Source organism: Notamacropus eugenii, chromosome 4 (assembly GCF_028372415.1).
Source record: "Notamacropus eugenii isolate mMacEug1 chromosome 4, mMacEug1.pri_v2, whole genome shotgun sequence".
Lineage (NCBI taxonomy): Eukaryota > Metazoa > Chordata > Mammalia > Diprotodontia > Macropodidae > Notamacropus > Notamacropus eugenii.
The window spans coordinates 135,203,690-135,225,593 of NC_092875.1; the positions used below are offsets into that span (position 1 = coordinate 135,203,690).

Consider the following 21,904-nt stretch of genomic DNA (forward strand, 5'->3'; position numbering starts at 1 on the left):
AAGAGCTTTTATATATACATTTCAAGAATAGAAAATTAAGCTTTGAAATAAGATGTCAAAATAGCAACTAACTTTTTTTCTCCCTCATTTTACGTGAACTTTATTTCAGCGGGTCATTGTGGAATTCCAGAGCTCATTGTGAATGGACAAGTCATTGGAGAAAATTATGGATATAGAGACACAGTAGTTTATCAGTGTAATCCTGGTTTTCGATTGATTGGTTCTTCTGTACGGATATGCCAACAGGATCACAATTGGTCTGGCCAGCTGCCGTCCTGTGTGCGTAAGTAAGCATGGCAAAGGAAGATAGGGGAATTCTGTTCTTATATTAATTATAATTGCTATCTTCTTCTGAGGAAAGGTAAAAACAGTTCTATTTTAAATATAGAGGCATAAATCTTAAAATTCTCCTTAAGTATCTTCGAATTTCTTCATCTGTCAAATAATTGCTTTGAAATACTTAGTGTATTTCTCATATTTTTATTAATGTAATTGACTCCCAAGGTCAGATTAATGGGATCTACGATAGGATTTGAATCTAGGCTTTCCTGATTCTAGTTCTGGTATTTTTTCCCACTGTCCTACGTTACACAGAAATAGTAGAGGATATGAGTAGAAAAATAGGTTCGTTCTATGTTGTGGAGAGTCTTTATCAAAATGCCAGAATGGTGTGCTCAGACTTTATCTGAGAACAATTTTACCTTGTAGTGCCTCAGGCAGCTATCCAGGAGTCTAACTTGCAGAGAATTTGTGAGTCTATATTGGTAGAGTATGTTTGCTCAGCTGGGAGCTTCCAGCATCAATGACAACCATAAGCCAAGCTAAAAAAAATACAAGAAATAAACATTTCTATTAAATTGTCTTTGGGGTATTAAATAGTATTGTAACTAATAACCAACATTACTCTCTTTGGGGCTTTTTTGTTGTTTTCTTCTTGTGAATGCTCTCAGCTGTTAGCTGTGGTCACCCTGGCAGTCCAATTTATGGAAGAACAAGTGGAAATGGATTCAACTTCAATGATGTCGTAACATTCTCATGCAATATTGGGTATATCATGCAAGGCCCAACAAAGGCCCAGTGCCAGGCTAACAGACAATGGAGCCATCCACCACCAGTATGTAAAGGTAAGCCTTTTGACTGAAGCATGTGCTACTCCCCATTAAAAAACAAAAAATCTGTTACTAATTCTAAACATACTTTAAAGAGGAAAACATAACTAATAATAACTTCTTTGATATGTGCATAATTGTTATAATTGATCTAACTTTGGTAAACTAATACAAAATGCTCATTGCATTAACTGTTTCATTTAATGTTTATTTTGGTAACTGTTAACTATTAAAAATAAATCTCATAGAGTTATTCTTCCATATTTATTTAACTTTAGTACCTTGTACTTAGACTTTACTTGTATATGAACAGTGTGAAAATTTCAAGAAACTATTTTGGGAAGGTATGGAAAAATTTGAATTTGCAACACATCAATTTTATATACACACACGTGTAGCATGTGTGCACGCACATATGCACACATTTACATGATATCCATTTATATAATATCAAAAATGTGATTTTTTAAAAAAATGTTTGCATACTTATCTGTTCTTTGTTTCCTCTTTTAAAAACCTACAGATACTCACAGATAACCATACAATGCTATTTGAGGTTACCCTCATTTTGCCACAGAATTATCATGTCAATATTTATTTCAAAATTTGTTTATACATGTGATGGTTATCATTGTACAATTTATTAATGGATAGAGAGATGGCCCCAAGTAATGAAGATCTCATTTCAAATCCAATCTGTCCATATTGACAGTGTGACTCTGGGAAGCACTAACTTCTTTGTGTTCCAATCTGTTCTCTAAGACCATAGGAATTGCGCATCCGTGTTGGAATTCATTCATTCAGTAATCATTTATTAAGCACCTAAGTTTTCTGGTCACAGTGCTAAGCACCGGGGATACAAGAAAAGGCAAAACACAGTCCCTGCCCTCAAGGAACTTACAGTCTAATGGAGGAGACCACATGCAAAGAAATATTTACAAAGTCAACTATGTACAGGATGAATGGAAAACAATTAAAAGAGTGAAAGCACTTTTAGGAGAGATTGGAGAAGGCTTCCTATAGAATGTGGGATTTTCATTTTCTACATACATGTGCATGTGGGTACACACACATATACACCTATATTGGTGTTCACATAATTTATGGAGGAGTCCATTATAATTAAAGAGATGTCTGAGTCTTTAAGTAGGTGTCTATGATTCACTCAACACATTTCTTTACCACTGAGAGCGGTTCAAATATTCTTTGCTGTTGAGGATCAAATCTGCAGCATTGTAGTTGAGTAAGAAATTTGGAAAGATCCTTTCCCCTTCTCCACCTCTCATCACCATGATATTTTGTCAGTCTCCAGCCCCATGAGAAGCAGTGTAGTGTAGTAGAAACAGGGTTTGACCTAGAATCCTTTAGTGAAATTACTTGGTCTCTCTAGACCACATTTTTAAATAATGAAGTTAGACTAGTTAATCTTTCTTACTTCTAAACTTGTGACTTCAGGCAAAATTGGGTTTTATTGCTAAGTTTCCTGGGAAATATTGCAAAAGGTGCTATTGGACCATCTCTTAATGCTTTGCAATATATATACATACACAATCGGTGATTTATTTCTATATATTAAACATACATATATCCATGTGTGTATATATACATATGTGTATGAATATATATATATATATATACACACAAGCATATACATATGCATGTGTGTGTGTGTGTGTGTGTGTGGCTTCTTGAGTTGCTTCCTAGAAACTACTCGAAATATTTATTACATTTTAGGTATTATTCTAAAAATATGTATTTTCCTCTTAGTGGTCAACTGTTCTGATCCGGGAATTCCAGCTAATTCTAAAAGAGAAAGTAAAATAGAGCATGGAAATTTTACCTATGGAACTGTGGTATTCTACGACTGCAATCCTGGGTATTTTTTATTTGGATCATCAGTTTTGATATGTCAACCAAATGGCCATTGGGATAAGCCCCTCCCAGAGTGTATCAGTAAGTAGATAATGCGTACTTTTCCTTAAAATTATCATGGAAGCAAATGTGTTTGATAAGTATATTTCTCTTCTAGGTTAATCTCACAAAGGACAGTCTTAAGTGTTTGATAGTTTTCAAATTTTCTGGAAGTTTTCATTTATGTCTGATATTTTGCTCAATAGTTTTAAAATTCAGAACAAATCATTCCTTCCTCTTTTCTTTGAATTTAAAACCCTGGTTTTCTTCTTGTTTCTCTCTACAATTTTCTAGCCTTTATTTGAAGTAGCTTGGCTTTTATTTTTACGTATCTCAGGACCCCAGATTACTCAGGAGGTGAGAAGTTTGAAACTTTGAAACTCTCTTTTTTAGATTTGTATTACACACATACACGCGCGCATGCACGCACACACGCACTCCACACAGATGTGAATAGCAGCCAGGGCTTGGAATTGGAAAGAGCTGTAGTCAACTTTTGTCTCTAATACCTATTACCTGTTTGACCATAATTACAACCCTCACTGTGTAACTTGAGACTGTAAGTTACTAGAAATTACTCCTCTCTTATCAGTAAAGGGAGCTTCCTACACAATGAAATCACAGATCTAGATTCACACAAATACATAGATTTATTTGTTTTATTATTATTATTAAAGATAAGCATATCACTAAACATTAAGTTTCCATTTAAGAAGACATTGATGGATATTCAACAATTTATCATAATTCAATTCATTTTTTAAAAATCCTTATAGAATACCTAAGAGGAGCTAGGCACTGTGTTGAAGTTATATCAATAAAAAGGTTTTTGTTTTTTTTAAATGGCATAGTCTCTGCTCTCATCTAATTTATAATTTACTGGTGGACTATAATGCATATGTTGATAAATGTGTACCAGATAGATTGTGATGAGGCTAAAGAAAGATTCAGACAGTAGGAAAATTTGAGGAAGTAGCAATCTTTATTAGCCAGTGAAATACATGATGGTGCTGTTGAGAAATGCATTCCCCATACTATATCCTGCATTTAAATTGGATATTGAATTACATTTGGAACCGGCACCTCTGAACCCTAAAGAAAGATAAAAATGGCAATAGATGACATGAGGAAACAACATATTCAAATTCAAAGAGGTGGGAAATGGCAAGTTAAGATGGAGAATACCTAGTAGTACTACTTTTCTAAACTACTAGAGTCTTGGTAAGGTTGTAATCTGAAATTAATTAAGAATACAAAAATATTTGAACAGATTATGAATATTATTTGGTTGTATTTTCTTTGAAAATGGTTTTATTATGTAAATAAATTTAGAGAAGATATATAAGCCTTTTGATAAAATTGAGAAGTAGAAACAAATGTCAAACTGTGTCTGTTTGATCCAACATGGTATGTTCAATCTGTCAACCAGTTGTTTGTCTATAATCTAAATGATTGTTTTGGCAGATTTAAAAAAAATGTTTTGAATTACTTTTGGCTTGAATTGTGAAGTAGTTTGTTTTAGAACCATGTAAGATGGTAGCTAGGTGGTAAAGTAGAAGGTTTTTTTTAAACATCAAGTAGTGTGAAGTGGATAGAGCAGCTGTCCTCAAGGCTGGAAGACTCGAGTTCAAATCCAGCCTCAAATTTTTACTAGCTATGTCTCCCTCCCTGAGCAAATCTTAACCTCTATCTCAGGTTCTTCAGCTGTCCAATAGGTATCACAATAACATTTACTTCACAGGGTTGTTATGAGGATAAAACGAGATATTTGTAAAGTGATTATTAGTTCACTGTCTAGCACAAAGTAGGTATTTTATCAATGTTTACTCCCTCCTTCCCTTCAAGTTTCTTTCAGAATGGCCTGTTCTAAGAAAGATATTTTATCAGTTTATTTTTTTATATGTGGTACATATATATTTTACAGAGATTGTTTTCATTCTATATTACTCCTTAGTCTTTAGTCCAAAGCATAAAGACACTCATTAATTTTTGTTTTCATGACTTGGCATTTATTCTATATGATCATTGTGGTACCAGTTTTTTGTCCTGCAACCATAAATTAGTACGTATCATTCTAAATTAAAAATAACAGGTTCCATTAAGAGAAGTCCTTACTGTCAACCAAATTTGGGGGAGAACGTATATCTTGAAATCGCATGTGTTTCTAACTATACCCATGTGTCTAATAGACAAGTCCTTCTGACTACTTTTGCCTAAAATATCAGTAGCTACATGGTGCAATATAAATAGATTTTAAGTTTAATATGTAAATACATTGTCAGATACTGGCCTTGCTGGCCTCCCTCCTTTCTTCTTTCCTTGTTTTCCTTCCCTTTTTTTCCCATTCAGTTCACAGTGCATGAAGCATCACAATCTCTATCTTCCAAGGCAATCTGGTGTGGTGTCAGAGAAAGAGTCTTTTCAGAAGGAGCCAGGTTTATGAGAACTCATTAAACTGGATGAGCTAGGCTAACTTGGTAGAGTGTGTCTCAAGAGAACATCAGAAAGGAGGACTTATGGATAAGTTGATCATTACTGGATTTCTACCCAGTTTTCATTTTATTTCATAAGATCAAATCCTTCAGTTCTGTACAAACTTCACATCCTACTAACACCATTCTACAAGGTTTGATCCTCTGTTAAGAGAATACATTAGGGTGAGTTATACAGAAGGATGAGTTTTCAAAGACATAATTATATACACAAGGATTTACTGTGTTGTCTCTTATAGCCCAGATTCACAGTGAGAAAACAGAAAGCCTTAAGTCAAACAACATAGTGCAATAATTGGGTCTGGGTCAGAGTTCCTTGCAAACCAACTTGGTTTCCCAGAAAGATTAAACCTGCATTCTTATTCCAGGTCATTCAGTCTAAACATTAGTGATCTGCTTATAACTTTTCAGTTTAAATAAAGTAACAGCAACTGACAGTGTTCATTCTCTTTAAATAGCAATATGTGTGGAAGTAGAGGACAGCTGGGGTAGGGGTGGGGTTTGAGAGATTAACATTGGAAAGGTCTTACCAATGGTAGTAGGTTGGCCCTAAGTGTGTGATTTATTCAAAGCATTCAGAAGAAAGATCACAAGATTGACATGTTAAGAATAAGTGGAAAACTTGGCAATTTTAATGCGCTTTTCTTCCAGTGATTACCTTAGAGCTAGTTACTCACCTTTTGTCTTCAGTTAGCATTTAAAGCTGATGGAGAGTATTGAGATTGATATGTAATTATCTTCTCTATATAAGGCTTTCCCATTTTGACTCTGAGACTAAGAAAGGAAGCACTTCCTATCCACCCACACCCACCTCCACCTTGCCCCTTATCTTCTGTAAGACAGATAAAACAACACACTTGAGGGCTGCTAGCACAAGTTTACTCTTGATTGGTCAGACAGGAAAGATGCTAAGAAGAGGTTAATAATCTTACTTTATTCTAGTCTAGTTTTCTCAGAAGAGAACTGATGATAATGGGAGCATCTACGGCATTCGCTAATCATCCTTCTCACAGGGGTCAGTGAGAAGGCAGGGGGCAGGGAGGGGGGGAGCAACTATCCCTACATCTCTACAGAGTCAATCAAGAAAGGCACAACTCGACTAAATCCCCGCAAGCCTCAATGGGAACCAATTGTGGCAAACACAGACTCCTACCAAAGCTTGATGGGGGCCAGTCAAGGCATGCACAGCATACCTGCTTGTACACTCAACCCTAAAAGTTCCCTTAGGAACATCTATGGAGGTCAGTTGAGGCACGTGCAGAATTTATGTATTCAGCCCTAAGGGTTCCCCATTCACTGTCTAGTGACCACCCATTTTACAGGCCAACAAACAAAGAAGGCACATTGCCAGCAATAGCCTCACAAGTGTACTTCACCTTATCCCTGTATCCCACTGCACAGCCACAGTGGATGTTTGTATTATTTATCATTATATAATGCTGCACAAGAGTAGTTGAGATGTTTTGAACCATAACAATGGGAATTCATATTTAGTACCTGGAAATCAGAGATTGTTATGGCTGCGGATACTGGGAAAAAGAACTCAGAGAAATAATAACCAAAATTCACTTTACACACACTAAAATCCATCTTACTTACACCAAAACTCACCTTACATACATCTTCACATTCCAAATTTACTTTTTAAAAATATATGAACATAGGGTTCGGGAAAAGCTTACAGTTTTTCCTTATATCCCCCACAATTGTGGAATTTAAAGACTATCTACAAATACATCACACAGGTGAATGGGCACACCTGGGGAAGCAAACCTGTATTCATCTTTCCCTATTTTTAAGATACTTTGTTATGGTTGCTTCCTATGCTTTTCTTTCCCCTACAAACAATACTTCTAGTACAGGGCAGATGCTAAAATAATAACTATTGTGATACCCTTTATTAAGGAAAAGTGATAGCTTGACATCAAATAGACAATTGTGTTTTATATGTATAAAAAACAATCATGCTTCCAAAATAATTTTAAAATGTTTTGTTTTAAGTCATTTGATTGGTAATTAAAATATTTCTTTATCTTCAATAATTATGTATTGTAGTGATTGACTGTGGACACCCAGGCGTTCCTCCCAATGCAATCCTGTCTGGAGAGAAGTATACATTTGGTTCCACTGTTCATTATTCGTGTACAGGAAAACGGACCCTTCTTGGACAGTCAGCACGTACCTGCCAATTAAATGGGCATTGGAGTGGATCACAGCCTCATTGTTCAGGTACTACTTCGAAAATGTGGAAGATATGTATTAGAAAAACTTTCATGCTTTAAGTATTATTTTCATTCTCTCAAAAATAACCAGAAAGCAAACAAAAACAAAGCAAACAAAAAAAAAATCTAAGTCATACATTTATTTTAAATAAAAATCCAGTTGAGAAAAGTAAATAATTTTATACAAATCCACTGGAATTCCCCTATAATCTTGGTATTTGGAGGACATGATAAATATGATTATGGACATAATTTAACCTGTGAAATATCTGATATGAGGAGTTATACTGGGAATCAAGTTTATATGAATGAAAGTACTCTCTCCTAAAATAAGGCAACTGTATTTTTATATATTTTCACTAGAAACTTAGTAAAGAATACAGTAGCTTCTCTTAGGATTAAACCTTACTTCTTTGACTTCAGAAGCTAACAAATTTAGCTCAAATTTACCTTTTAAAACTCCAAATTATTTATACTTTAATTCTAATGGACTATAAATCTTCAAAAATATGACATATTTGTCTACTGAATCTTTAAAGCTTCAGATGTTTAACTTGCACTATAAGTTTTTATTTTAAAACTTGATAGGAAAATAACTTTTCTAGTTATCATGATGGGAGCAATAACTGTGAAAGAAATATCTTTTTATTATTTATTTTTATATTTTCTCCTGTACAGAAATCTGTTCCAAATTTAGTCAGTGAAGTTAATTCTTTTATTTTTGCATTCTGTATACTCAATATCAGTCAGCCAATCAAAAAAAAAATTATTGACTATCTACTATGGTCCAGATACTGTGTTGGGCACCAGAGATTCACGAACATAAAGAAAACATCCCTACTTTCAAGGAGGTTCAATTTAAACCCAGGAGAAAAAAATGTACACATATAAGTACTTACAAAATAAATGTATTCAAGATAGTTTGAGAGAAGGTACTAGGAAATGAGGAATCAGAAAAGGCCTCAAGTATGTAATCCTTCGGCTGAGCTTTGAAGGAAACTAGGGATTCTAAATATAGGTGCTTAATATATGCTTTTTGAGTTTAATTAAAAATTGACCCCTTGCCTACAAAATTGAAAAGAGGTTTCAACTCTTATTGTCTCCAACTTTATCACTATTAAATATACATATATGTGTGTATGTATGTATGTATGTGTGCATATATATATATACACACATATATGTATTTATACTTTATAAATGTCTAATATGTTTTAAGTATTTACTAAAGAGTTAATTCATTACTTAAGAAAATGTTGAAGATAACAGCGTCTTAATAAAGAAAACTACATATGTACATTTTAAAATACTCTTGATAATCTGATGATGTGTTCTAAGAGCTGAGACCTTTATTTTTCATTCTTTCTGTATTTGTTTATTTCTATATATCTTGTGCTTATCCATATGTACATATTGTTGCATTTCTTTATTTGTATTGGTGATAATTTTTGGTGGTTTTTGTGCATCAATTATATATTTAAATATTGAGTTTTATTTCCTTGTATAGCTCCTACTGTATTAGAGAGGTTTCCTACTAGTCCAAGGTCTTGTCCCTTGGTCTTATGATAATAAACGGCATTTATACGCCATCTTAAGATTTGCAAAGTGTTACATATATTATATCTCATTTGATCTTTACAACACTGAGAGGTAAATGCTTTCTTTCTGTTATACAAATAAGGAAACTGAGGCTACCTGGAGTTAAATGATTTGCCCAGTATCACACAAAAATATCTGCAGTCCAGTGCATACTCATTAAGTATAGCAAATTGAATAAATGCAGTGAACAGTGATTTAAATGACACTTTATATTTATTTAGCAGTTTTCAAAGCATCTCATATATACATACATACTCTATGCATATATGCATGTGTATATATATATACATATATACTATGTGTTTATGTGTACATGTATACACACACATACACATATGGTACCATATTTTAAACTTACAACATCCTGTGGAAGTATTTAAGGTAGGTATTATTTTTTATTTTTATCTCCTTTGATAAATGGTCTATCTAGAAGTAATATGGGATACCTCGGGAAGTAGTAGATTCTGATTCCTGAAGATGTTTAAATGGAAGCTTGATTAACTATTTAGGTATAAAGTATGTTAGAAAAGGAGATTCTTTCTTGATTAGATATAAATTGGATTGTTAGCTATTAATCTCCCTTGCAACTTGAGATTGTAGAATTCTAAGTTTAGTGATGATAGTACCGGCTAACCTTTCAGCTGTAGCAATAGCTTATACTCCGAAAGTTCAGTCTGGTAGAAGTTCTTCTTAGAGACTCTAGTCTAAGAGAACATATAATGATTTGAAATGGGAAAAGTGCTGAAATTGGTTTATCTTTGCAGGAAGGCCACTAGTTTTTGTTTTTTTTTTCTCCAAGCTAATGGAAAGAATAGAGCTGATTGTGGCTTAGCCCAGATATCTTAGTGTGCTGATTACTGACCTACTCTGCTGTAATGTCCTTTTCATGATTCAGTTACTAACTTTTACAGTATGGATGCCACTTGCTTTCCTAAACCAATGTGTTGTAATCATTATAAAATCAGGGTTAATAAAGGAACACGTGGGAGTAGAATACTGTATCTTGATATTCTCAATGGTGGTAGATCAAAAAGAAGTCTTATCTCAAGAAAATTCAATGTTTACTATAAATTTATGACTGACTTTTTTGTTTTAGTTTCATAAGTGACAAAATCATTGTTTTCCTAGCAAGCTAACTAGAGAGATAAATGCATTTTGAGACAGAAAAGGCTGTGTGTATGTACATTGTGTGCATACATATATGTGTGTATATGTATGTATTTGTGTGTAAATATATATAATTTACCTAGCGCTTTATTTTGTCTAAAGGGCTTTACAAATATTATCTCACTGAACCCTGGGAGGCAGGTCCTGTTATTATCCTCATTTCATACATGAGGAAACAGAGATCCATGTTCACATAGTAAAAATCAGAGCCCAAATTTGACATCAAGTCTTCTTGGCTTCAGGTCTAGCACTCTATCTATTACCAACATGCAGATATTTACGCATACACAAAGAGATACTCCCACGGAACAAGCAACTAATGTGTAAAAGATGCCCCTCCAAACTACTATGCTCAGTGACCATCAAAGCCAACTGATTAGTTGGCAAAATAATTAATTGGGGTACAGCATCCACCTGAACAGAGGGAACAAAGGCACAGTTCAAGCACAAAACCCAGAAACATTTATTGGGTGAATACAGCACACATGCACAGGGAACAGATTAGGGAACCTATCAGAAATGGATGAAATTGGTCTAACATAATCTATTCCTCATGAATTCCTGTTGGTTTTTATGACTATCACTTCCTTACTAGATATTCTCTACCCTTGTATTTAATTTTGCCAGGAATCAGTTTGCATATTCCATCCTTTTTGAGAAAACAGCACTTGATTTTCTCCATTTGGATAGTACCTGATTCATTATCCATGATTTTCCAAAGATCACTGGCATCGATCTCTTTACTTTGTGATCGTGCTTTAGCTGTGTTCTCCCTTTGCTTTTGTAGCCCCCTTCTCTTGTTGATGAGTTTCTCCCAGAGCCTCCATTTTGTGGAAGGGTCTGGACTAATTATCCTTTATTCTGTGGACTTCATCATCGTGCTCTCATGTGGATATATCCCCCTCCCTTTACCACCGGCCTTTTCAACTCCCTTTTCTGAGTTCTCTTTTCACATTAGGAATGTAAGATTGTTGAGAGAAAGTACTCTATTTTTACATCTGCTCGAATCCACAGTGCCTGACACATAGTACACACTTGGTAAATATCTGTTGAACTGACAATGGCTCAGTAATGACATCTTCCAGGTCTTTTAGGACCTGGGGATGTAATTCATTGGAATTCGTGATTAGAACTCTTCACTTGAACTAGGTGTTCTCTCCCTATCTTTTTACTTACTTTCAGTGAAACAAAATAAGAATTAAGTAGTTTTTTTGTGTGTCCTCTCATACACTTTCACCATTCCATCTGTCCCAAATAGGATACCTATCCCTTCTTTGATCTTACTTTTTCCCTCCCCACTGTAACTAAAATAAACAAACAAAAAAGAATCAGTTGTTTTGCTTAGCTTTTCTTGGCATAATGATAGTATAAATTGTTCTTCTGGCTCTGCTTTACTCTTTGTCAGTACATTTAAGCTTTTCTACATCTTTATAAAATTCTTCTGTTTTGTCATTTATTACAGCCCAGTTGTATTCATTGTGTTCCATAACTTTGACATACCACAACTTACTCAGATTTTATTCCTCAGTTGTTGGACATCTCCTTAGCTTCTAGTTTTTGGCCACCACAAAAAAAAAGTGATGCTGTAAATATTTTTGTTCAAAAATGACCTTTTCTTTTTAGGATTTCTTTTAGGTTTTGGCCTAGTGGTGGTATAGTTAAGTCTTAGGAATTTTTTGTATATACATTGTATGTCTTCACAAATCCACTGACTGTGCATCAGTGTGCCTTTTTTCTCACAGCCTCTCCAAACTTTACCATTTTCCTTTTTTACTATCTTTGCCATTATCTCTAAATGCAAATGAAAACACTTCTGAGATTCCACCTCATATCCTCTACTCTTTGAAGGATAATATTAACAATGAGACAAATCCATAAATTATTAGTTTCTCTACTTCTTACAAACAAAGAGATAGACCTCAAATACGTACTAGATAACTGAACTTTGGGGCAGAGATGTGGCACAGTGGAAGAAACACCAGGCCTGGAGTCCAGAAGACCCAAGTTCAAATTTAGCCTTAGACACTATATGACCCTAGACAAGTCATTTCACCCTGTTTGCCTCAGTTTCCTCACCTGTAAAATGAGCTGGAGACGGAAATGGCAAACCACTCTAGTATCTTTGCCAAGAAAACCTCAAATGAGATCACTAAGAGTCAGACACAACTGAACAACAAACCAAACTTCCTTCTTGCTGCTATATTATGCCTCTTTACTAGAAATGTGATATGGTTTCTGAACTAATCTCTACTGTCTTTCTTTCTAGGTGATCTATGGTATATTTCACTGACACTCATTCCTATCTCTTCTTCTGTTCATCTTTCACAAAATAATTTCCCCCATTACTAAATTTTGTCATATGGTCATTTCTTCTTAATAGTGTTTATCCCCATCCCATCCCCCTACTAAACTAATATTTCCTTTCAATAAAGTATATTTGTCCAGAGCCACATTATAGTTAGGGGCCTTATTCTTTCATTTCTCAGTCATAATTGTGAAATCAATTTTGTCTTTCTCCATTCAGGATCTCACTTCATCCTTCTAGCCATAATTTGTGCAATTTTGCGTAGACATCTAAAAATACTGGTTTTGTCATTGGCTCTTTTCTTGGATTTTGCCTCCTGTAAATTCCTGGGCATCTCTACTGCTGCTTCTTTTCCTCCATTTTGCCTACTCTTTATAGTATATATGCATATTTATACAGGTTTCTCCTTTTTTTTTCTTTTTCAGCTTAAAGTTATTTTTATTAGATTTGTATTACTCCAGGATAATGCATCATTAACAATCCCCCTTTTAGATTTACTCCATCCCTGGCCAGAAACTTCCTATGTTGCAAATTATGTTCCAGAAATTCAGTTTGCATTCTTAGACATCATCTTCTTTACCATATGTTTCATTTCCCAAATATGATTTTACTTCGTTAAAAGTTGCTTTTAAGTGGTATCAGGCATAATATTACCTTTGTCCCTCAGATTTCTAGCCAAAATTTCTTCATCTCTTTCATTTCTTTCTAGTTTCATTCTGGAAGTAATGTTTGTGTTCATGTGGGTCACTGAAAATGGATAGTAGTGATCTGTTTTAACAAGCCTTAGGAATTTTTCTGGCACTTCTTGAATAAGAACATGGAGCAACATCTCTGTTGTTGTGAAATTGAAAGATAACTGCACCTTACCATAAAGGGGAAGGGAACAACTATTTGTTAAATGCCTGGTACATTCCAGGCACTGTGCTAAGTGCTTTCCCAATACTGTCTCTAGGTAGCTGGTATCATCCTTGCCATTTTACGATTGAGTAGGCTGAGGTAGACAGAAGTTGACTTGCCCAGGTGATAAATATCTAAGGCAGAAGTTGAACTCAGGTGTTTCTGAATCCAGGTCAATCACTTTACCTTCTACACTACCAGCTGCCTCAAAAATCTCATTTACCACATGACTTCATTAATAGATGATCTCTCACCTGAGAGCACCTGTGGATCTACAATATTCCTTGGAGTTTAAGCAGCTGCTTTTTCATCAGAGCGATAATCTCTTCCAAAAGAGCATTAACTTTCTCTCTTAGGTCCAAGTATTCATTGATTAATTCTTCAAAATAGTTTTCATTCTTTCTGTTCCTGACATTTTCCCAATCCTCCACTGTGACATGCATCAGGATTATCCTTTGTCTTTCTAAGTAATTATCCTTTTTGATTTCTACACTGAACTCTTTCTACCAGTTTTGTCCACTTTAAAATAGATATTGCTCTTTGGTCTATTACATATACTAAAACTTATTCTCTTCTTAACCTGAAGGTTTGAGAGGCATTCCTGCGATCTGCTTGTCTTCAGCCTTCTAGAAGAAAGACAAATCTGCCCTTTGATTATATATAGCAATCTCATTGGCAGAAGTAGAAATATTTAATCTAGGTAATCACATATTTCTCTCTGTTCTCCATACTTACTAGAATAGGGAGTTTTAGTCACTCAACTTTTGTTTCCAGTAGATCACAATCAGAACTACCATGGCAAACAGTTTATGAATGGCTTCAATTTCCCTCACCTCTTTAACTCTCTCAAACACAGTTAACACTGTGAAAAGTCTCTTTAGCAACAGTTAACACCTTGGCAACCTCACTTGATTACCTTTCCTTTATTTTATTACCCTCTTACCTAGTGGTGAGCAGCTACATGACACACTGGATAAAATGCTGGTCTTGGAATTAGGAAAAACTGAGTTCAGATCCTACAGCATTCACTAGCTATGTGTCCTTTGGCAAGTCATTTAACCTTTTTCAGCCTAAGTTTCTTCATTTATAAAATAGGAAAAAATAATAGCACCTACCTTAGATGGTTGTTGAGATTGCAATTAAATAACATTTGTAAGTGCTTTAAATATTAAAGTGCTAGATAAATGCTAGTTATTCATAATATCTTACTAATTTGTTTGAATATTTTGTTCAATCATCTTCTGCCTGGTACCAAATTATCCTTTGAATATTAGATCTTTGAACTTCCCCATAATTCCAAAGCTCTCCAAATCACTTCAAAATGTCTCCTTCTATTTCAGTTTGTATCCCTTCTTTCTTTTCCCTTCTACACAACCTTATATACCAATAGTCAGAAATAAAATTAGATATGAGTTATAAGTTTATGGTTAAAAAATATATAAAACATGGGACTTGAGACAGAAGTTTTCCTATAACCAGTGCAAAATTGAAGTAAAGGTAATTTCTGTTGAAACATGGGTTGTTTTAAGAAAAACAGTGTTCTAAGTCTACTGATATCAATTGCTACTCTAGTGGTGCCATTAAAATGTAAAGTGGGGAGAAAGTGTTTAGCAATTCCTGAAGCAAAATCTTAAAACATATCAGTGCAAACATTTATAGTAGAGAACTATTATTTACAAATTATAGGATAATAACAATGGATTATATAGTTCCAAAGATAATTTTGTTTCTCTAAAATGTGTTTTCTACCTAGAGCTAATATAACTGACAAATCATGAAGAGTTTTGTGTGATTTTCCAGTCCCAACAGGTTCAAATAGGTAGTTTGGGATCCAAATATAATTTGTGTCCAGAGATATGGTGTTTTTTTAAAAAAATATGAAAAGCAAATTAGTACGTTTAAGATGAAATCACTGATCTTGAACCTTTTAGTACTATGTGAAGAATTTTTGACCCAGACTTCCTTAAAATAATAATTATAATAGAAAATATATGCATTATCCTTTTGTATATCTATGTACATTTATATTAGTATTTACAATCTAAATTTAGATACATGCATATGATCGTGTGTATGAAAGACAACTGGTTAAGGTTGGTGATATTCTAGTTGGGATAATAACAGCACCTACCTTACAGGGTTGTTGTGAGGATTAAATTAGATAACATTTGTAAAGCATTTAACACTGAGCCTAGCACATAGTAGGCACTACATAAATGCTTATTGTCTTTCCTTGCTTGCCTCATTTAATTGTGCTAATGATGATGTAGAAGGGGCCAAGGGGAGGCATAGACATGTAGAAAGCCAAATTCACTTCTTATAGTCCATCTTATAGTCCATGCCTTTTAAAGTGTTAATGGAAAACATTATTGATATGCAAAAAGCATTGACAAGATAAATTCAAAATAAAAACACTGGGACCTCTAAACATTTCAAGGGTACTTGGTAGAAAGTTAGAAATTGGTAAGCTATGAATAGTTATGCTAGAGGCAGCTCAGACCAGAAAAGCCTAATATATTTTCATTATAAGCATTTACACCTTGGAGATCAGTAAATGTCACAAATTAGGACTTGATTTATTGGTTTTTGATTACTTAGATTTAAGAAAGTGGTAGAGAAAATATTAATAATGTATACTAAACTTAAAGGTGTATCATGAATTCCCCCCTTCCCCCAGAGAATTGGTTGCTAAACAGTTAGTAACATACCCCCTGGCTATAGAAGAAATGTTAAAATGTACAAGTGTTGATCTGTACTATACTATTCTTAAAAGCTAAGAAACGCTCATGAGGAAGCTTCATTTACTTTCTTTAGGTACATTGTGCATCTCAACATAATATTCACCACAATTATTGTCTTAAAATAAGCACACAGCAAAATGAAGTTCAGTGTCAAAATTCTTCTATATTTTTGAAAAAGATAAATGTGCCCATGAGTCTAAAATTATCTTATATTCTTGTAAACTGACACCTTCTTTATTGATTACAGAACTGCACGCACGCACACACACAAACACACACATATGTTGATTCATCCATCTCATAGCATATATATATATACACATATATATTTACGTATGTCCCATGAGAAAAGTTCTTTTCAATCCACCGAAATCTTTGATAAGTCATTACTAGTTATTCTTTATGATTAATTGTACTGATAGATCCACCTCTTGCTCATTACCTCTGACAGAAAAGAATCTCTAGGGGCAACTGATTTTAAGTGAGTTAAGATGTGACAGAGTCAAATATTTAACACTGGAATTTGAAGGAATTACTACATAGCCATAGACCATTTCTTTTCTAAGTATTCAAAATAGGATGCCTAAACTTCAGTTTTTACAAATTAATTATCTTGGCATGTAAATTATGTATGTAAGTGTCAATCATCTTTGGTTAAGAAATGATGAAACAATGAATTATGAAGTAAAATTCTAGACTATGTGATATTATCTAGACATCAGCAGTATATAGTGGATAGAGTTTTGGCTGTGCAATACGTAAGGAATGGCTTTAAATACAGGCTCTGACATTTATGATCCACATGACTATGGGCAGGTCATTTATCTGAGCCTCCGTTTCCTCATTTGTAAAATAGAGAGGATAATTGCTATAATACCTAACTCACAAGGTTGTTATGAGGTTCAAGATAGATAATATATGTAAACCATTTTGCAGACTTTAAAACCCCCATATAAATGTCAGTTTCTATTTCCTAGAATTTAGCTGTTCTAGCTAACAAGAAATACCATGTAATTGAAAAACTGAGAAAAAGCATGAATAAATTATCACAGTCACTTAGTATACAGAATTTTTGTCATTTAGTCTAATTCTCCTGTCAGTAAGTAGGTACCTTGAATATTCTTGAAACATATGTTGCCTGCTGAATGCCTCCAAACTCTATGAATGTGGATAAAAATTCATAGAAATAGGAACCCTACTTTATGAAGCCATTGTATTCTCTAACCTATTTCTTCACATAAGACATGGATCAAAGAGAAAGTAAATGCTATGATTTCAACTGATCAACTTGTTTTGTCAAAATATAACAATCTAAACCATGCTTAATTCCAGGTGATATGGCTGGTTCCTGTGGAGATCCAGGCATTCCAGGTCATGGTTCTAGACAGGAGAGTGACTTTAGGACCAAGAGTGTTGTCCACTTCTCTTGTGAAACTGGTTATATCCTTCATGGCTCAGAAGAAAGGACTTGTTTAGCCAATGGAAGTTGGACAGGAAGACAACCTGAATGTAAAGGTAAATTTCAGTTAAAGCAAAATATCTATCAATATTTCTTTTATCTTATGAATATACAAAACTGTGTGAATAGAAGTAAGGAATAATTTCTTTTCATATTACAGAAAATTATGATTTTTGTAATTTTCTTTACATAAAACATGCAACAAACATTTATTCTTTATAAATATTTAAGTACTTTGTATTTTTCTTTGTGTTTGTTCTGCATATATTACATTATTCTGCAGTGTGTGTGTGTATGTGTGTGTGTGTGTGTGTGTGTGTAGTCATCTCTGCCATTAGAAAATAAACTACTTGGATGTATGGGTTGTTTCATTCTTTGCATTAACATGTTAAACATCTGGCAAATGCCCATCACTTAGTAGTCCTTTAAAAATTGTTGTTGATCGATTAATTGATCTGTTGTATGAAAAGTATAGTGCTAGATGGCAGTGAAAATATAAAGGTTAGATCTGATACAGTTATTTTTCTCAGTGACCATACCATCTACTAAAGAATAAGAGAATAAAATAGATGAAATATATGAGACTATAGTATATGATATGATGCAAAGTACTGTATAAACCCAGAGGGAAAAGTCCATGCTGATTAAGGAGGATCAATGATGCCTTGATTCCTGGGGGAGGAGATATTTGAATTGAGCTTTACAGAATGAGTAGAAAGTCATCAAATGAAGGGAAAGGAACAATTTAAACTAAGACATTTTGAACTTATTTAGTTGAGCAATAAGAAGCCACTGAAGATTTGTTAGCAAAGCAGTGATATGATTATAATTCTGTATAAGAAAGTCTTCTGGCTGCAATAAAGAAGAATGCGTTAACAGAGATACAAGGAAGGAAGATGTGTAATGAGAATATTTCAAAAGACCACATAAATTATAAAGGGATCCTGCACTAGCATGGTGACCATGGAACTGAAGAGGAAGGCAGAGATTTGAGAGATATTTTGGCAGCTGAGGTGAAGAGTGACAACTCAGGAGAGTTGAAGATCAACAGTTAATTCCTCAAGTATATCTAAGAGGAGTTTACCACTGCAATTCACCACCAGATATAGCCTTAAGACTTACTTATAAGAACTTAGAACCTTACTTCAAGCAAGTATGGAAATCAAGAATAACTGAGTGACTAAATCAGAATCCAAAAAGTCATCTTTCTTCATGGCCAAGTAAGTTACAAGTCAGTGTACAAAATTGCCTACTTCTTGAATCTCCAAGTTATCAGGGAGAATGAAATGGTTCTTTAAACATCAAAGAATGGCTTCCAAAGGAAAGATCTAAAGAGGCAGAGGGACATTCTGATGAGTGCTAGGAACTAAAAAGGGAAAACACATAGAAGAAAAGGGGGAAAGGATTCCAGAATACATATAAACAATATCAGACATGAACTTTTTAGAGGGAGAAAGGAGCTGGAACTTGTGAGGAGACAGCTGTTTGTCTTTCAAGGAAAGATCATGCAAATACTTAAGTGCCACCTATAGAGAGATCTTATTCAGTAAGAGTCAGAGGAAGAAATGAATATTAGTGGTTAGTAAACGCTTCTCCTTTGATTATGCTACCTTGGAGGAACTAAGAACCTACAGGTCCCTAGAGCATACCCTCCACTTGACAAAGGACTCAAAACTTAAGTAAATGGCTGGGAAAATGCCAAAAAATGGTAAAAAAAAAAAAATGAGACTATAGAAGGTTACTTTCTTGGCAAATAGGTATTTTCTTCCATCCTTTTGGATGAGGAAGAACAAAACATACCATCAGAGGAGGACATAAAAGTCAAGGTTTCTTCATCTAAAACCTCCAAGAAAAATACACAACAGTTTCAGCCCATGGAAGGATCTTAAAAAGGATTTTGAAAATCAAGTAAGAGAGGTGGAGGAAAAATTGGGAATAGAAATGAAAGCAATGCAAGAAAATCATGAAAAGCAAGTCAACAGCTTGCTAAAGGAGACTTAAATAAGTGCTGAAGAAAATAACACCTTTAAAAATAGACTAACCCAAATGGCAAAAGAGATCCACAGAAGTGAATGAGGAGAAGAATGTTTTAAAAAGCAGAATTAGCCAAATGGAAAAGAAGGTTCAAAAGTTCACCAAAGAAAATAGTTCTTTAAAAATTAGAATGGGGCAGATGGAAGGTAATGACTTTATGAGAAACCAAGAAATTACACAACAAAACCAAAAGAATGAAAAAATAGAAGACAATAAGAAATATCTCATTGGAAAAACAATTGACCTGGAAAATAGGTCCAGGAGAGATAATTTAAAAATTTTGGGACTACCTGAAAGCCATGATCAAAAAAAGTCTCTTTCATGAAATTATCAAGGAAAACTGCCCCGAAATTCTAGAACCAGAGGGCAAAATAAATATTGAAAAAAATCGACTGATCACCTCCTGAAAGATATCCCCAAAGAAAAACTTCTAGGAATATTGTAGACAAATTCCAAAGTTCCCAGGTCAAGGAGAAAATATTGTAAGTAGCCAGAAATAAACAATTCAAGTGTTTTGGAAATACAATCAGGATAACACAATATCTAGCAGTTTCTACATTAAGGGATCAAGGGGCTTGGAATATGATATTCCAAAAGTCAAAGAACTAGAATTAAAACCAAGAATCACCTACTCAGCAAAACTGAGTATAATACCTCAGGGGAAAAAATGGTCATTCAATGATATAGAGGACTTTCAAGCATTCTTGATGAAAAGACCAAAGCTGAATAGAAAATTTGACTTTGAAGCACAAGAATCAAGAGAAGCATGAAAAGGTAAACAGGAAAGAGAAATCATAAGGGACTTACTAAAATTGAACTGTTTACATTCCTACATGGAAAGATAATATTTGTAACTGTTGCAACTTTTCCCAGGATTTGGATAGTTGGAGGAATTTTACACACACACACCCCCCCACACACACACACACACATGCACACACACATAGACAGAGGGGACATGGTGAGTTGAATAGGAAGAGATGATATCTAAAAAAATTAAATTAAGGGGTGAGAGAGGAATATATTGGGAGGAGAAAGGGAGCAATGGAATGAGGCAAATTATCTTTCATAAAAGAGGCAAGAAAAAGCTTTTGCAATGGAGGAGCAAAGGGGGGATGTGAGAGGGAAAAAGTGAAGTTTACTCTCATCACATTTGACTTAAGGAGGGAATAACATACACACTCAATTTGGTATGAAAATCTGTCTTACACAAGGAAAGTAGGGGAGAAGGGGAAAAGGGTGGTGATGATGAAATGAAGGGCAAATGGGAGGAAGAAGTAATAAGAAGTGCACACTTTAGGGGAGGGACAAGGTCTAAAGAGAGAATCGAATAAAAAGGGACAGGATAGGATGGAGGGAAATATAGTTAGCCTTTCACAATACAATTATTATGAAAGTCTTCTTCATAACTACACATATATAGCCTATATTGAATTGCCTGACTTCTCAGTGGGGATGGGTCAGGAGGGAGGAAGAGAGAGAAGTTGGAACTCAAAGTTTTAGGAATGAATGTTGAGAATTATTTTTGCATGCACTTGGGAAATGAGAAATACAGGTAATGGGGTATAGAAATCTGTCTTGCCCTGCAAGAAAAGAGAGAATATGGGGAGAAGGGAAGGGAGGGGTGTGATAGAAGAGAGAGCAGATTAGAGGAAGGAGTAATCAGAATATATGGTGTCTTGGCGTGGTAGGAGGGGAGAGATGGAGAGAAAATTTAAAATTCAAAATCTTGTGGAAATGAATGGTGAAAACCAAAATTAAATAAATTAGTTAAAAAATCAAAGGAAAGCAACTTTTGAGGGGTCAGCAATCTACTTTAACCAAGCATATATGTCATTCACTTAGTTTTGGGGGAAAAGTCAGCACCCTGCACTTAGAGAAAATACAGAGAAATAAAAACCAGCAGGTAGGGCTTCCAACTGTCTGACCATAAGCAATACATACAACACAGATCAACAGACCCAGATC

The 21,904-nt window shown here is 34.4% G+C and overlaps 1 protein-coding gene across 3 annotated transcripts in view; it reads left to right on the forward strand.

The window, feature by feature from the left end:
- The window catches only part of CSMD3 (CUB and Sushi multiple domains 3), a 1,632,969-nt gene that overhangs the window by 1,540,872 nt on the left and 70,193 nt on the right, over positions 1 to 21,904 (forward strand). For all 3 annotated transcript variants that reach the window (XM_072603249.1, XM_072603250.1, XM_072603251.1), the window contains 5 exons: positions 110 to 283; positions 951 to 1,124; positions 2,877 to 3,062; positions 7,568 to 7,741; positions 17,776 to 17,958. In XM_072603249.1, coding sequence (XP_072459350.1) covers positions 110 to 283; positions 951 to 1,124; positions 2,877 to 3,062; positions 7,568 to 7,741; positions 17,776 to 17,958 — 891 coding nt within the window. The remainder of the gene's footprint in view (positions 1 to 109; positions 284 to 950; positions 1,125 to 2,876; positions 3,063 to 7,567; positions 7,742 to 17,775; positions 17,959 to 21,904) is intronic.